This window comes from Hesperophylax consimilis, chromosome 5, assembly GCF_061612785.1.
Source record: "Hesperophylax consimilis isolate HC1 chromosome 5, BYU_Hcon_1.0, whole genome shotgun sequence".
NCBI lineage: Eukaryota > Metazoa > Arthropoda > Insecta > Trichoptera > Limnephilidae > Hesperophylax > Hesperophylax consimilis.
In genome coordinates, this window is record NC_142840.1 from 36392670 (window position 1) to 36411743 (window position 19074).

General features: G+C 36.6%; 1 protein-coding gene and 1 pseudogene across 1 annotated transcript; one reads left to right on the forward strand and one right to left on the reverse strand.

The window, feature by feature from the left end:
* Nucleotides 1-7019: 7019 nt before the first annotated feature.
* On the reverse strand, nucleotides 7020-12095 carry LOC149423863 (UDP-N-acetylglucosamine--peptide N-acetylglucosaminyltransferase 110 kDa subunit pseudogene; annotated as a pseudogene).
* A 748-nt stretch (nucleotides 12096-12843) lies between these two features.
* Roc1a (Regulator of cullins 1a) lies at nucleotides 12844-19056 on the forward strand. Its single transcript, XM_089631841.1, has 5 exons — nucleotides 12844-13062; nucleotides 13150-13177; nucleotides 13460-13581; nucleotides 16188-16273; nucleotides 18850-19056. The coding sequence occupies exons 1-5, from the start codon at nucleotides 12970-12972 to the stop codon at nucleotides 18860-18862; spliced, it is 342 nt and encodes a 113-aa protein (XP_089487967.1). The 5' UTR covers nucleotides 12844-12969; the 3' UTR covers nucleotides 18863-19056.
* The last annotated feature ends 18 nt before the right edge of the window (nucleotides 19057-19074 follow it).

Below are 19074 nucleotides of genomic sequence, written 5' to 3' on the forward strand. Positions count from 1 at the left end.
TAATATTATCAGAAACGCATTCATCGAGTGAAATTAATTATAATATACCGGGTTACTCGTACTATGCAACAAAATATAAAATTAACAGAAATAACGGCGTCGCCATATTTGTATCAAATATTTACGCTGTCACAAGTGTTAATGAAATAATGGTGAGTAATGTCAATTTATTAAACTTGGAGATAAATTTTATGAATTATTCATTTAATATCATTGCTATTTATCGGACACACTCTTCTGCTATAACCACATACATAGAAGAATTAAAAAATATATTACAACATCATAGAAACAAAAAAACAATACTCATCGGAGATATTAACTTAAATATCGCTAATGACTACTCCTCTAACGATAAAGATAACTATTTAAATATGTTAGCAGAATTAAATTACATTTCATGTATAAATTCATACACCAGAAACATTATCGGACAACGACCATCTTGTATCGATCACATATTCACAAACACCAAAGATATACAAAATATATCATCTGCGGTAATTAAAACAGCTGTAACGGATCATTTTGCATGTATATTTAAATATGACTACAAACATCAAAACCTCTCATTACCAACCACAACAGCCGTTTAATACTGATAAATACAACTATAGTATTAATATAAATTCTCTCACTAAAATATTAAGTAACGAAAAAGAATGGCAAGAAATATATCAATGTAACGATGTAGAAGAATGCTGCAAAATATTTGATAAAAAAACTGAGTTTTCACATAAATGCTTGTAGAAATATTACATCTAACAAAACATCTTCAAAACTAAAGCCAATCAAACCATGAATAACTCACGGATTAATCATCTCAATTAGACACAAAGAAACACTCTACAAACAATATACAAAACAACCGGAAAATATAACATTACAAAAACATTTCAAAGCTTATAAAAAAAAACTTACATATCTAATAAAAAAACACAAAAGATGACTACTACAAACAAAAACTTGAATTATCTGGAAATGACAGTAAATGGATTTGGTCCATCATAAATGAAATTGTCGATAAAAAACATTTAAAAAATAAAACAATCAACAATGTAAACCCTAATGATTCAAAAATCTGCTGTAAAGATAAACCTCTAGAAGCCGCAAATGTATTTAACAATTTTTTTGCTAATGTAGGAAAAAACCTCGCTAAAAAATCCAACAAGGCCTTACCCAAATGACCCAAATACTACAGTAAATAATGAGCATAAATTTGAATTATTTCAACCGACAACACCAGAAGAAATTGAACAAATTATTTCAGGTATGAAAGGAGGTTCTGCCCCTGGTTTTGATGGGGTCACAGTCACAATACAAACACTGAAATGTATAAAATCACAAGTATCAAAACCATTAACTCATATAATCAATACAAGTTTTCAAAGCGGAGTTTTTCCATCCATGTACAAACAATCTGTAATTATATCAATATTTAAAACCGGCAATCCGGAAGAACCAACCAATTACCGCCCTATTTCTTTACTATCAAACATTGCAAAAATATTTGAAAAAATTGCCAAAAAAAGAATAACTCAGTTCATAAAGATTAATAATATAATTCACGAAAACCAGTTTGGATTTATGGAAAACAAAAGCATAAAAGACGCCATTGCTAAATTATCTAGTACCATACAAGACGCTTTAGACAAATCCTTAAAATGTGTTGGTATTTTTGTTGATCTCCAAAAAGCCTTCGACAGCATATCTCATGTCAAACTAATACAAAAATTAAAGATCGTGGGTTTTAATGACACAGCATTAAGTTGGCTAAAAGGTTATCTTCACCAAATAACACAAGTTGTAAAAATTAATCACGCATCTAGTCTACCACTCACAAGTGATTTTGGGATACCACAAGGTACTGTTTTGGGTCCATTACTTTTTATCATGTACGTAAACGATATTTTTAAACAAAACCTCAGTGGAACAGTTATATCTTACGCGGATGATACAATTATCATAATTAAGGGTAATGACTGGAAAATTGTAAATGAAAATGCAAATAATGACATCCAAATCCTAAAAAACTGGTTCGATACAAATCTACTTACAATTAACGCAAAAAAAAACAGTTTATATACCATTCACAATAAATAAATTCAAAACCTACCCCAACATTCATATAATAATACACAACAAAAAATGTAACAAAGATGTTTGTAATAAATTATGTACCATACTAAACCAAACAACTGAAATAAAGTACCTCGGTGTAATCATAGACCAACATATGAAATGGAACAGACACATATGTGAACTTGTTAAGCGCATTAGAAAATGTATCTATATATTAATTAGATTAAGAAATGTTCTCAAGCTAAACAACCTGAAAAAAGTCTATTACGCACTAGTCCAATCATTACTTCAGTATGGAATCATTGGGTGGGGAGGTGCATATGAAAAATTTTTAAGCTCTGTAAAAGTGGTACAAAAACTAATTATTAAAGTAATTTTGAAAAAACAACCAACATTCTCTTCAGCATCATTGTTCAAAATTTTCGAAGTACCAAAAATTGAAGACCTCTATAAAAAAGATGCAATATTACAAATATATAAAGAAACTGTAATAAAAAAACTTAAATTTAACTCATCCTTAAGGCATAATTTTAACATCCAAATTCCTCTATTTTCAACTCAACAAATGCACAATAATTACATTTACAAAGGCATAAGATATTTTAATAGTCTTCCCGAAGAAGTGAAAAAAATACCAGATTTTATTTTATTAAAAAAAAAGGTCAAATTTATCTTTAAAAAAAATTAATATCACCTTTCAAATGTTATAACTTCAATTCATGTTACAACCAAAATTAATGTCGCAATCCTCTTTTAAGTTTATATTTATTGTACTGTATTTATGTTAATTACTGATATAAACATGAAATAATTGTGAAATAACTCCTACGCCAAGCTCAAGAGCTAGCACTCTTCATTGGAGTAGAATTTCAATAACATATGTTTTTCACTATTACCTATTATTACCTAATTTTATGTACAACGTAACAATGTTATAAGTTAAACAATAAAAAAAAAATATATATATATATTTATATGTAGTTACACTCAATAGAATTGTAAAGACGACACATTCTAAACAATGGATTGAAATCTTCACCACCACTTTCCCAAGATGATTTGTGAATTGTTATTATTTTTTTATTGACTGCTGCTAATACCCCCCCACCTTTTCTAGATGTAGAGTTAGTGGATTCCCGATCTCTCCGAAAAACCAGGTAACGCTCGTCAAACAATTCATTATTGAATATTGATGAATTTAACCAAGTTTCAGTGAAGCAGATTACATCGTAATTATTGATTTTAACTTCATCTTTTACGTCATTTGTTTTGGTTTTAACTCCCCTTTCGTTTTGGTAGAAAATTTTCAGATCCATTATGTATTTTATAAGACATATGTATAAAATCAGTTTTAAGCACGGAGGATTACTGAGATAGTTTAAGGAGTGAATCCTTGTTTTTTACTAGCCCTGAAGCAGAAATGTCATCTTTTCTTAAGTAAATGCGCCCATGCTTGACCCACACATACTTGTAGCGAAGATCTTTGGCGGCGCGCTGAGGCTGAAAGGATGAGGAAGGGCAGCAGATAAGGAAGATGAGGGAAGATCTGGTCAACAAATACGAGAAAAGCCAATTAGAGTAAATTAAAGATATTCAACGGACTGTGATTACCGCAGAAGGTCCTTACCGCCCAGAGCCAGTGGGACTATGTCATCCCCAATCGGGGTATATCGTGAGGCTGAAGAAGTGGGAAAGGGCAGCAGATGAGGAAGAGGGAAGGGAAGTGCCTGGCTCTTTACCAAATATGACAAAATCCAATTAGAAGAAGTTTGAAAATATTTTAGAAGCCCCCAGCTTATGACCGATCTCTAGAGATTCGCATCCAAAAACATTGCGCCCTAGGCTTTAGCATAGTAAGCATAAGGTTCCAAAAATAGCCGGTTCCTCAGAAGATCCTCCAAAGTGACTGCACTAATGGTATGCCCAACATTTAGATGCCAGATTGTAGATCAAAATTTCCCTAGATTCCAGAATGAGTTTGTATGAGGTGCTCAGTACCAAATATTTTCAATTCTGGGGGGGTTAAATTTCAGACATTAATATCCCTAGAATTTTTGTTTTTTTTTCCTAGACATTACACCACTTACTGGGTATATCAATATGCGGTTAGTCCACGTTGGCCCAACGTGTACACTGTACAGTGTCTCGAGCAATAAGAAGTTTTAAAACGTTTTTTTAGACTAATCGAAAAAAAAAATATTTCTTCTTAAAATTCTTGGCGAACCTTATTTTTGCAGATTTTGTTATTGATTTCACTTCGGACCACAATTGGATGGATTGTTTGTTCTTACAGAAGATCACTAGATTTTAAGTCCTTAGATTGTATGAGAACCCGTGAGTGGTTTATTTATGGTCTTGGAGGTACCGGTACAGGACGACTTAGACGTTGCTATTGTCGGTTTTCGTGCACACGTCAAAGGATCCTCTCGCCAATCCGCTAACAGCGTTCACACGTTGGCCCAGTCCGCAGTTCGCAATACACGTTCAGCAGAGACGGTCGTGTTGATTATTGCGTGAGAGATTATTAACGTTTACGAATTAAGATTATTAATAATTAAACATGCTATGCAAATATATTGTTGCGGCTGCGATAATTTCCACATCTATCTAGATTTAAGGGGCCTCTGTGGTCGAGGGGTGAGGCTTTCCACAAGCAACCCGAAGGTCAACGGGTTCAAATCCCGGCATGCGAAAATAAATTTTATTTGGTGAATTTTATTAATTTAAAAATAATATATAGTATACTTGCGGCACGTTCCGGAATGGAAGATTCTCTCAGTATCGCCCTGATGTGAGACCACCATGCAGAAACGTTGCTTGAAATGGCTTAGCCGTGTTTGGTGATCAGATCTGAATAGCCAGGTACTCCTCTTACCTTCCTCTTCCCCATCTCCTTCCCCTCTCTGCTACTCACAACATATCCCAATTAAGGGTGCCATAGTCTCACTGGCTCCAGACGGTTAGAAGCAGTTGTGCGGTATTCACATTAAAAAATATATCGAATGGCCAACGCAGCATAGGGCATTTTTTTGTTTTTTTTACACTAAAAAAAAAATAAAGATTTAGTTTATTTTATGTTGACGAATAAATTTTGTATGACGATTTAAAATTTGCCATTTTCGGTTTGCCACCTAAAGGACGACGTGACCGTTTTCAACCGACCAACTTTGGCGACGGCGTTCACACTTTGGCAAGTTGGCCTAATGCAAAAAACACTTTTGCTAGTTAGACTTCAAAATAAGATGAATTTATTTATTTTTTCACGCCATGGAGGCTTTTACATGTTTACAATATTTAAGGTAAACTGATCAGGAGTATGGCCGAGTACGGACAATATAAGCAGGTACAATACTAATTATCGTTAACAGTTTGTTTGCGCCTTTATATACGGAATATGAATAAATAATTTTGTCTGTTTAATAAAATTCTTTCAAGAAGCATACAAATACAGTATGGTATGATACAAATACAATCTTGATGATTCGATTCAATATTATATTCGTATGCCTTTCTTGAAAGAATTGAGTTTTTATTCCGTGTGTACAGGTGCGAAGAAACAATTATTTTTCATATATTTTAAAGGGTAACCGGATAAATCATCACAATGATAATTCATCACATCTTTAAAAAGTTATATAAAGTCATGGAAAGTGATGAAACAAAAACTTTATTAACTGGGTTATGTAGGTTAGGTTAGGTTAGGTTAAAAAAAAAAATTTTTCATCGTTTCTAATGACTTTATATCACTTTTTAAAAGTGTGTTGAATTGTCACTGTGTTGAGTTATCGAAGGTTAAACGCAACGCTCGTTGTATTCTACGTGTTCAAAGATGGCGTTAATTAATTAATTTTGTTTAAATACGCTTTTGCAAGGTATTGCTTTACAGTATTAAGACAAATTATTTGTTTGCGCCCTCATATACGCAATATGAATGTGAATAAATAGTTTTGTCCATATAAAAACTCAATTCTATCGAGAAAGGCATACAAATACAATATTGGATTGAATCATCGGTAAAATATTGTATTTGTGTGCCTTTCTCGAAAGAATTAACTATTGATTCATATTCATATTGCGTATATACGGGCGCAAACAAATAATTTGTCTTAATACTGTAAAGCAATACCTTGCAAAAGCGTATTTAAACAAAATTAATTAATTAACGCCATCTGTGAACACGTAGAATACAACGAGCGTTGCGTTTAACCTTAATGTGAGTCCCAACTGCTACGAACCGTCAGGAGCCAGTGAGACTATGGCACCCCCAATTAGGGTATGTTGTGAGGCTGGAGGTAGTGGGGAGGGGAAGAAGATGGAGAAGAGGAAGGTAGGGAAGTACTTGGCTATTCAGATCTGGTCACCAAACATGGCTAAAGACATTTCAAGCACATTTTCGATACCAAATGATGGTCTTCACCAGGGCGATACTGAGAGTATCTTCTACTCAGGAACGTGCCATAAATATACCTTATAGTATTTCAAATGATTTATTTGTGAAATAACACATCAATCAAATGAAATTTAACTGCGCATCCGAGATTTGAACCCGCAACCTCAGGATTAAATCATCTGTCACTCTTATTATATATTTTTAATCCATTGTATAATATTCTAAGTACACAATAACAATGGATAAATGGAGTGTGTGCAATACACTGAGTTGCAAAGAAGAAAGTGTTTTGCTACGTATACATATGCGAGCCGAACTGCCGAATTGAACCTCAACTTATGGGAAAGGAACAAAGCAACCGCAAAGGGCGCGAAACGCCGCTTCCAGTTGCTTCGTTCCTTTCCCGTAACTCATGGCTCGGTTCGCAAATGTATACTTACCATTAGTCTCAAATGCGTTTTAACCGACTACAAGTAACAAATACAATTTTTAAACCCCCATTAAAATATGAATATAAAATTTTGACATTGAGTCACGAATGAATAAAACAAGGTTTAGGGAGTAACTCATTTATTTTTATAGGATGGATAAATGGCCTTTAAATAAACTGTAAGTTTACAGCGAGCCAGTCACATTTACTAGCTACACAATTCATACACTCCATTACTATTTGCACACGTAAAAAAATAAAATTGAAATTCATCATTATTCTACCAACACGAGGTTCAATTCTCCACATACATCAATCATCATTTCATATTGTAAAACATAACTATAAATTATTACAATTACAAAAAACTTATCAAACAAATAGTGAAATATCTTATGGCAGGGCAAGAATTTGCATTGCAAGATATTTCTAAAAACAAAATTAACAAAATGATGTGATAAGCAAAATAAATAACAGCATAATTTATATCACAAAACTTTCAATAGAAATATTCACACTCTTCTTTTCTTCGGCAGTCTTTGGAATCTTTGTCAATCCACGTCTTATCATAGAACGTTTATTATACCAATGTCTCAAAATAGCAACTTACATACTTCGCAAAAAGTATTATCACATACCGATATTAACACGGAAAATGTACCCTTGATAACTCAAGCACTGATTTATCCATTGCAATATTATACAGACCCATGAATTATCATAAGAAATGGGTTAACAATCAATGTTTACGTAAATAAAATTAATATAAGCATAATTTTAAAAATAAAACATGTGGAAATAACACTTGTCTCAACAATTTGAAGGTTATTTATTAAAACCACACCTATTAATGTTCTAATGACAAATTAATGATCTGATTTAGTTCAGATTCTGAAGAGATTTGCATTCACTAACATAATATAAGTAGTTGTTTTTTCTCATTTTTCTATTAATTCGATATTACTGAAACTGGAGTGAAAAATAAACTTTATAAACCCCAAGATTTATTAAAAAAATGATATTATTAAATGTATCAATAAATCAGTGTTTCGTTTATTGTAACTGTGTATTGTTATTATTATTTAACCTTTGAAACGCCCAGCTTAATCCCACCGTAGTGCACCGAGGGTAAAAATCCCACAAACGTGGATATGTCGGTGCTCAACGGATACAAATTTTTCGTAACTCATCATAATGGGTACTTTTGGCGCTTGAGAAGTTAATAGGTTTCTTCATAAATAATTAAAAAAAGGAAATTGAAGAACAACATTATATTAATCAAATGTCTAACAACACTAAATCTAACATCAATAATAATTAATATACAATAATCATCGATATATTTCGTTATTGTCGATGACAATAACGAAATTTGCGACTTTGGGAGAAAGCTCCTGAACCTAAATATTCGCTTGATTATTTCTTATTGATTTTATATATTATCCAGCTTATGAAATTACCCGTGGCTTAACGCACACATGTGTTAAGTGTAATTTGTAAATTCATTTTATCAGAATACTTTAAGTTAATTATAAGATTGAAAGTAACAAAATTACTGTAACCATTCTAGATGAAATAAGTAAGGTAAATTTCTCACGAAACACAAGTAAGTAATTTTGACAGCTGCTTTACAAACCACCTAATTGTTTTTACTTAAAACTGCACTTAACACCTGTGTGCGCTAGGCCAACGTTATGTATATTCTGAAAACAATTGAAGAGAACAGCTTCAACATACAGAAAAGCTTAAACATAGAATAGCTATAAGAAAATGCATAGAAGAAATATTTTGTCTGAAGGTACACTTGCGTAACTTATTAAAATTACTATCACATTATCCAAGGATACATCAAAAGCATTTAGCTTCTCATATCAGTCTAATTCGTGGTAGTAATGTGGTCCGGTTCCTGGCCTTGGGAGAAGCGCTCCCACATGCGCGCAAACAGCCCCTCTAGTCCGCGCGCATACTCACGGCAGTCAAAGAGCGGACTCTCTTCCCGCCGCGCCCACACCTTAGCCCGAATCATCTTCAGGTACTCCTTGTCGTTACCGAGGCGTATGGCTATATCCTTGTACTCTTGGGGAGTTTTGGCTATCAATTCCGGGCAGCCTAAAGTGGAGAGTTGGGAAGCGGCTACTCTGGAAGCCAACGTCACACCAGGAAGGGTGACCACGGGGGTACCGGTCCACAGAATGTCCATGCAGGTGGTGTGACCATTGCACAAGAGAGTATCGAGGCAAATGTCTGCCAACTGTCCTCTCCTCACGTGCTCCTCCTTGGCAGCCACATCGGAGAAGACTATCCTACCGAGTGGCAGCCCTTGTTGATTGGCCGCAACTAACAAGTTGTTCTCTCCCATGGCCGGGAACCGGAGCAGCCAAAGAACAGAGTTCTCCACATTCAGCAGGATGTTCACCCACATGGAGAATGTATCAGGGTCCAACTTGTAGAGCTGGTTGAAATTACAGAACACAACAGCATTATCGGGCAAGCCATACTGCTGACGAGTCGTTACGAGAATGTTCCGAGGAACCTCTTCTCCCATTGCCGCTTTAATACCCGAATGATTGGTCACCTGGCCATTCTGAACCACAATTCCATTCAGAGAGGTCTGAGCTTGTCCGCAGGAGATCATGGAGACTATGGTGGATGTATTTGGAAGCTCAGCAACTTTGTGAGAGACCATTCCAGCTTCTGCAGTGCCCAACACTGTCCCCACTTCACTCACTGATAATTTCTCCTCCAGGTGAGACAGATCGGCTGCATTGATAACAGCGACATTATCTGCAAGAGAAGAGATGGACTGAGTACTGTCACTAACAATTACCCTCTGGCGCAGGTGTGGAAACATCTGTTGGTGATCTCCTACAAAGAAAGTATTTGGCATGTAGGCCAACTTCTCGGAATATTGTTTTGACAGTTCCAGAGGGCTGGTTACGGAATCTGTAACAATATAATCCATATATTGAGCACCACTTGTCCCTGGGTATCCCAGCCACATGACTTGTATGGGGGCAGGTCGCAAGGCAAATATCTCATTCCGCGCACCCTTAGTGTAACCATTCATGTTGACAAGGATGTGGATTCCGTCTTCATAGATGAGATCGGCCGCCTTGCCGTTGCAGGAAATGACCGATAAGTCTACAAAATGTTCCGACTCTCGAGCCACTTTAGCCCGGAAGGCCGTGCCATCATCGGCATTTAAGGCGTAACAGAAAATCTCAACTTTAGACTTGTCATGCATACCAGGAATAGACTGCATGAGATGGGAGGTTGGATGATTTCCAAAGTCGCTGCTTACATATCCAATACGCAATCGTCCTTGTAGCTGTTTACTGAACTGATAGGGGGACTTCTCGAGCATCTTTATTCTCTCCAGGCACAAGTTGGCAAAGCGTGATGCAATCTGCTTCCTGGTTTCCTGCCTAAGTGGATAGAGCATTGTATGGTGGGGGTGAATAGACACCAGCCCGCTGAGTTTCAACTGTTCCTCGATTATGCCAAGGATTTTTGACATCCTCGCATCGTAATCTGTCCAATCGCAAGTTGTCTGTAAACAGTGGGCAAGGTTGCAAAAGGCATCAGGAAAATGCGGCTTATATTTTAAAGCTGTCTTGTATGACTCAATAGCTTCCGAAATGTTCCCAAGATCCTTATGCATGCTGGCAAGGTTGGAGTGAGCATCAGCGTAAGCGGGATTTATTTCAATGGCACGGTGGTAGCACTGCATAGCTCCGCTCACATCGTGCATTTCCTTCAAGGTGGCCCCCATGTTGTTATACGCCTCCACATAGGTGGGCTGGATACGTATAGCTTCTTTATAATGCATCAAGGCTTCATCAAGCTTCCCGCGCTGCTGCAGGACAACTGCCAGGTTGCTATGGGCAGAGGCGTAGTCAGGAAACACTTCTAAGGCCTTCAAGTAAAGCCTGATGGCCTCATCCACTAACCCCTGTTCTATTTTAATAATGGCGAGGTTGTTTAGAGAATCAGGGTGGGATGGGAACAGTCGAAGGGCAATGTTATAGCACTCCATGGCTTCATTTACCAAGCCCTTCATCTTGAGAGCATTAGCGAGGTTGCAGTAAGCATCGGGAAAGTTGGGCTGCAGCTCGATGGCCCTGCGGTTGCTGTCCACTGAGAGGTCCACCAGTCCCTGCTCCCAATAGACGAAAGCGAGGTTGGCGTGGACAATGGCATTTTCAGGATCAATTTGCAAGGCATTCAAGTAAGCCATGACAGCCCTCTCGAAAATTTTAGCTTCCTTCAACACATTTCCAAGGTTGATGTGTGCATCGAGGAATTTGGGATCCATAGCGATGGCTTTCTCAAAATGATGTATAGCGAGCCAAAGTTCTCCTTGGGAGTTAAATACGCAACCAAGATTACTCCAAGCCACAGCGAAGCATGGCTGGGTGTCAATTGATTTTAAGTAACATGCCTTAGCTTCCTCCAGCCTGCCTAAAGATTTTAGAAGATTCCCTAGGTCACTTCGGACATCATACAAGTTGGGATTATAATGTAAGGCTGTGACATAAGCTTCAACAGCTTGTTCCATTTGTCCGGCAGTCACGAGGGCAGCAGCGAGGTTGACATATCCATCTTTGAAGTCAGGTTTCAGGCGAATAGCGTGCCGGTAGTGCTCCAGGGCCTCCTGAAGCTGCCCGCGCTCTTTGAAAACATTACCCAAGTTGCTGTAAGCTTCGGCCAGAAGGGGATTTTGCTTTATTGCCATTGTTGAAAAATATGCGGATCTGTCGTAACGCCGACATCTAAAGTGGATGGATGACAACAGAAGCAGCACTCCGGTGTTTGAAGAGTCCTCGCGCAATAGCTGCATACAATAGAGTTCCGACGCATCATAGCGACCGTGTTGGTATTCGCTGTGAGCCAACTCAATAAGGTTTGCTACGGGGAGATCATCCACCGGCACTACAACCATCTGTATTTTGAAATCCATTTTATATTTAATTTGGCATCAGAACATAAGAACACACGTACGAAGAAAAACATTAAAAATAAATCAACACTGAACGACTACTGTCAAATACAAATCCGGGGGAAACAGTTCACGATTGTCGATTAATGATTTAAAGAATACTGTTGTTCATTAGGTCGATCCATAAATAGCGTGGGTCGATCGTTGATTAAATGTCAAATTTGCTGCATGACATCAGTCAGCATTCAGCAATCACAAATCTCTAGAAACTCGTTCAAATAACACCATCGACAATACGCATAGACAACATGCACTGAGAAATACGCATATATAAAAAAACATGAAAATACATGAAAATCTTATTATTTTTAATAAAAATGTAAATGTTCGTTTATACAAAATCTTAAATCTCCGAAAGTTATTCACCGATTGCTTTGAAATTGTGACACAACTTTGTATTCGAATTCTCGAATGTTTTTATGTACCTATATTTTAACAGATGTCAGTTGTGAGAGGTAAAAAACAAGCTTTAAGAAAAAAATAGCGCCATCTGAAGGACGTATAAGCAACACGCGCTACTATTTCTCTATCTGCGCCGACAAACTGAGCCACAGCAACGCGTGGCGGGGTACCGCTAGTAAATTATAACAATCTTGTAAAGCTGGTTCAGACATTTCGATTAAAGTTGATTAACTCGACACTTTTTTTAAGTTAGTGTAACCTCTTTCATAAAAGTTGATTGGGTTTTTTGATAGAAATCTTGTGGTTCAATTTAATTTAGTTGATCGACTAAAATTGAAAGGTCTCAACACGATATTAGTTAACAGCAGAATAATATTCCATTCGAAAATGAACTGTTTGTTTTATTAATGGGGAGACAATTTATTTAATTTGATCTAATTTGAAGCTTATTTATTTCATGTGTAGCTAGTTCTCATTGGTAAGAGCTTCGGTTGGCTTCGGTCCACGAACAACTGCAACACCACGGAATGAGTTGTATATCTATGACCACAGACAAATTTAATAAACTTCAAAACTCCAACTCGCAAAATTGTTCGATCCTTGAGAAAACGGATTCTCATTAGTTTTCGTCATTCATATTTATTAAAACTCAAGTTAAATAATATAATGGCAGCCGCAATGGATGTCGATGAAGAAGAAATTGAGATGCCCTCATCCAGCAGCGGCAAAGGCGAAAAGAAACGTTTTGAAGTGAAAAAGGTACACGAAAAATATTTATAACCCCCATCAAACGTTTTGCATTGTAAAAATGTCGGCTATAATAATATGTTTTTTCCTTTGTTTCAGTGGAACGCCGTTGCTCTTTGGGCCTGGGGTTTGTGCAAAATCCATTATTTTTATTAATTAAATTTGGTTATTTAGATTTTCATCCAATCATTCGTTTTCGGAAAATTTCGTGTTTAGTGGAAAAATTGTTTTTAATTTTGTATAAAACCAGGAAGTATTTAGATACAGAGTTAGCTCGCACTTTCAAGCATTGGTAATTAAGTATATTTTGCTTATAGAATAAATAAGAACAAATTATGTAGTATCCAAAAGTTCTAAAACAATTTATTAGTGTATATTTCGCGTGTTTATAATTTGTTTGATATTTCAGATATCGTTGTGGACAATTGCGCTATTTGTAGGAATCACATAATGGACCTGTGCATTGAATGCCAGGCTAACCAGGCTTCTGCCACCAGCGAGGAATGCACCGTGGCCTGGGGAGTGTGTAATGTAAGCAAGGCTCTTCCTTCATTCTTTGTTTGCTTATTTCGGGTGAAAGTAACTTTGATTTAGGCCGTTTTCCCATGGGTCAGTAAGGAATCGACATAAACGGAGTGCTGTAAGACCTTGCGCAGTGCCTGACAATGGACTGCAGCACTCGGTTTATGTTAATTTCTTACCCATTCATAGGACGACGACCTTAATGTCAGATTTACCGGTTTGTTTATTTATTTTTATCAATAACTCTTACTAACTTTATAAATTAAAATATTTAAGTGCATCTGCCTACTATCAGACAACGATACATCAATGGTGTTATATCAAGTTTTGGTAAACTTTTAGAACAGTTGGCTATGCTTTACAAAATGCAGTATTTTCCATTCCCCCAAAGGCAAATAGTTGCCTTTTATAGTAATTAAGTTGTCTCAAAGAGTTTTTTTTTCATAAAAATACTTGTATAAAGCGGGGCCAGCTGTTCTATAAGTCTATGGGTTTTTTGTTACAGTATGTAAATAAATAAATGCCTACAATACCATCCAATATTATAAAGTGACTTTGGTTGAATCTTGAAAAGCAATCTACAACCCAAGATTAATTTAAATAGGGGTTGTAATTGCCCCAGATGCAGATTAAAGCGGTGATGCACAACCAATGAGCACATTCATTTTACAAAATTGTTATCAGATCAAATTTTATTTAAAAACCCTGATTTATAACTTATGCATGATTTATTAAAATTCATTTTGATGTGGCATCTAAAGATTTTGTATTAAGTTCTTATGAATTGAGATATTTTAGGTAGGGGGTAACTAGTTAAATTTTTAGTTTATAATAGGTATATACCCACTGGCTTCGGAAAGTTCTGACATAACTAACTAACCATGACGCAGGGGTAAGCAGACAGGACGGACCGCCAAACAACTCGATCTTGGCACACACCCCTTGCCTCATTCACATTCATAAATCGTCTAATACATACTCTTCTATTATTCTGACTCTCGACATGGCCCGACTCACTCGACTTGATCGTGCTATGTCTTCTTCAGGCATCCCCGACTTCTGCTACTATTCACATTTGCGTTATATATTCTCCTTACACTCCTTTCTTCGCTCATTCGCTCTACATGCCCAAACCATCAAAGCGTTCCTTTCTTAATCTTACTCATTACGCTTACGTTAGCCTTGTACTCTTTGCGGATCTCCACGTTACTCACACAATCATACATGGTTTTACCACACATACGCCTCAGGGATCTCATTTCTACAGCATTCAGTCTACTTGCATCCTTTCTCTGCCAGTTCCATGCCTCACTTTCATACATCAGGGTAGGTACCAGCACTCCATTTTAGACTGCTAGCTTCGCTTCTTTGGAAAATTATTTGTTAATGCCAACTGCGTTCAGTCCTCCATTAATGGAGTCACCTGCATTTACCCTTTTTTCAATATCTCTGTCTGCCAAGTTTTGACATTTTCACAGTATTCACAAAAACTACACTAGCGTTGTCAATGACTGCAAAGTCAACCATGTCGTCAATATATTAAAAATGGATAAATTGTCCCTCTGGCTAAAAAGGCTGTGCATCACTGGTTTAAACTAGATAAACAATATAATATCAATGAGACTCTTCTGTTAATTTTCTTGCTCACTAAAAAATTTATGTAATGACGATCTTCTGCTCAAGTTTTTTTTTTATTGATTTAAATTTTATCTATTAATGTCTTGTACAACAGCCATTAAGCCATTTTCTAGGTCTATCAAAGTTAACTATCAACATCGTTACACCCAGAACTGGGGGTTCTAGCAAAGTGAAATCGATAACTTTACATTATCAGATTGAGAGACCTAATTTACCAACGATTTTATACCGATTTCCCGAGTACAGTTGCGCTGGCAATAGCCAAACCAATATTGATAATGCAATAACTAAGAAATTGATATAAGATGGGAACACTTGAGTCAATTCATTGTCTATAAATTGACATTCCGAAACGTCAACAGCTACAAAAAATATTAAGAAAATTTGAAAGGACTATGTTGAATTGAAATCCAATCTAAATATGCATTTGAAGTCCGCATTTACTTTTTGACACTAAAAAGGTAGTTAATTAGTTAATGATGTCTTTATTCACAACTTGTCATGTGAACAGCTTTCGTTTCTCCAAGCCCGAACCAATGTAGCGTCATTGCCCCATTACTCAACGCTTATACGACTTCTTTCAATTCAGAGTTAATTCTTATTCTAAGTTCCTTAATAAGCCGGTAATTTCGCATAACTAATGACATTATTCAAAAAGATATGTACATTGACAGTTAACCGAAGATTATCAGATACTTTGGAAACCCGCGCTAAAATTTGTCTATTTGGCCGTCGGAACATTTCTTATTAATTGTTGACCGTGTTCGCAAATATCACTAACTGACCATAGATGACGAATTAGTCAATATCGTATTGACTGACCGTGCTGAACCTCCTGCAAGCACCCATGCATAGATTTTTTTTTAAATGTATTGAATGGAGACTCATTCACAATTGAATTTAGTCAATTGTGAATTTGATACCAAAATCTTTGTTACTTAATTAATGTATATAAGTTGTTTTTTTTTTGTTCACAGCACGCTTTCCACTTCCACTGTATCTCACGTTGGCTAAAAACTCGACAAGTTTGTCCTCTGGATAATAGAGAGTGGGAATTCCAAAAGTAAGTTAAATCTGGCCTTTCTACATATCATCAATACTTGCTTCTCAAACTTATACTACACCTTTACTGCCTCTCTTTACAGCCAATATATGCACATTAGAAATAAGCCACATAATTTAATATAGGATTTTTAATAAGTACCTGTACAGGGTGTCCGGGGGTAAAGTGCGCTAACTACATGATTGTAGAGGTGAGGCGTATTTATCGTACCCAGTAAAAGTACCGGGTATTTTCATGCGATACTTTTTACTTCTGACAAATCTCCAAAATACCTGGTTCCAAAATACTCACAAGTATTTTATACTGAGACTAAATATTTTTAATACAGGGTTTTCCAATAAGAGGTGTTATTTTGAATAGCCCGCTATTTCGTAAGATGTTAAGGTAAAGGTGAGGTAAAATTAAGTTCTTATGGCATAGACTAGAAATTCTTATGGGGCAGATCGCCTTCAATTATTTTCATACCCAATGTCCCACAACTGAGTATACGAGTCATCTGCGAGTTGCAATTGTAACCGTTGCAGACCCAGTAACCATGGGCAGGGGTTCCCAACCCCGTGCCAATTTTTTTGAGTAGATATTGTATGTATGAGTGGTTCCTTTGATGACAGTACTTGTTGCAACCTATGTTCGGGTTTTCGGCGTGTACAAGGAGTGATAAAATAGCATTCCCTGCCTGGAACCGCGTTGTTGTCATTTTGATTGTGATTGCTGCCCCGAGTTTGTCGATTAAAAATAGGTGGTGCCCGCCACCCTACTGATATTTAAGGCTGGGTTTACACTTGTAAGTAAAATTTACGACTTTCGTAAATTTTTGATAAGTTACTCACAGGAGCGATTACATATGCATCCAACTTATCGTAAATAATGCTCACGGAAGTTGTTTGGAAGTTTAACTTACGAACTTCTCACAGAGACCGCTACACCAGTAATTCTATTTTTCGTAAGATGGCTTCCTGACAACATGCAACAACGCGTTGCCGCCGACTTTGACAGCTGTCAGTTAGTAATATTTGATAAGGGATTAAATTTGTTTATGTACGGTTAGATCATGGATCCCCATATAATACCCATTTCCGCACACAACGGATTGCCGCTGCGATAATATGCACAATTTTGTCAAACAAAAACGTAAGGGCCCGCAGAGTGCGTTGGATTAGGAGTTGGCTTCAAAGAAAAAGTACTGATGGGGATTTCGTTCGTTTAACGGCAGAATTAATAATTGAGGAACAACGAAAATTCTTTAATTTTTTCCAAATTAGAGAAACTGACTTCTAATACATATTGGAAATGGTTGGACCGCTAATTAAAAAGAATGATACTCGTTTTCGGAATGCTATTTCACCAGCTGAAAAATTAATGAGATTCCTGAGGCGTATGTGTGTAACACCATGTACGATCGTGTGAGAAATGCGGAGATCAGCAAAGAGTACAAGGCTGATGTAAGCGTAATGAGTAAGATCAAGAAAGGGACGCTTAGATGGTTTGGGCATGTAGAGCGAATGAGCAAAGAAAGGAGTGTAAGGAGAATATACGATGCAAATGTGAATGGTAGCAGAAGTCGGGGACGCCCGAGGAAGACATGGCACGACCAAGTGAATCAGATACTCGAGTCGGGCCATGTCAAGAGTCAGAATAATAGAAGAGTACCTATGTATTAGACGATGTATGAATGTGAATGAGGCAAGAAGTGTGTGCCAAGACCGAGTTGTTTGGCGGTCCGTCCTCTCAGCCTACCCCTGCGGGGAAACGGCGTGATGGTTAGTTGGTTGCTTAAATGTTCATAGGCAGAGGCATAAAAATTACTAATATTGAATCTTACTAATTTTTGGCGTCAGGTAATGTTTTCTATGTATTCTTGTATTGCATTTTTGTATGCATTCATTGGAGATATTAATTTGTTGTGAAGTTTGATAGCTGATCCGTCAGTTCGTGAAGTCGAATACTAGAATCATTATCACACATTTACGCAGGCATTTTTTAAAGATGACATTGTGTTAATGATAAATAATGTTATGTTAGTCTCCATAGATTATTGCAGTGTATTATTTCATAAAGCTGTTCATGGCGACAAATAAACAAGTCCCGAGGAGCAACGGCAGAAAGACCTGTCAGTGTTGCAGATTTCTGTTTTACCATCCCGACAGTGACGTCAAAACTTACTGTAAGCGTCTCAACTTATCAATCTGTTTTGATAAGCTGTGAGAGAGCTGTAAATTCCCGCGTGAGCGATTAGACCTGTCAAAAACTTACGTAAAAAAAACTTCCGTAACTTGGTATAAATTACGGTAAGTGACTTATGGTGTCGTTTACATTGGTAAATTTGTCGTAAGTCGCTTACGTGAGCAACTTACAGTAAAAAACTTACAAGTGTAAAGGTAGCCTAAGAATGTGCTCTAGAGTACAAAAAGGTTGGGAACCCCTGCTCTAGGGTGTACGCCGTGTCCACACCGGCAAGTCGGCATAAGCTTGCTGAACCACGTCCACACTATGATTTTTGGTAGTGGTCACAGCTTGCAGATGAGTAAGTGACTTAACTCTCGATGGGTTTATTGTAAAAAAATCTTCTTTTCCAGGTATGGCCACTAGAGGATTAGTAGAAGATTGGAAATAATTTTATAAGTTATGAATCACCGCAGGATACTACTCTTACCGTATTGAATACTTAAGCTGCTTCCAAGCAGTTCTTTAAATAAATAATAACTGTTTTTCATCTGCTATAAAATGTATTATTTTGTAACCAAAATTAATAATCTCAAATAAAAAAGCTTTTTATACAGAAATGTTTTGTTTAATTATAA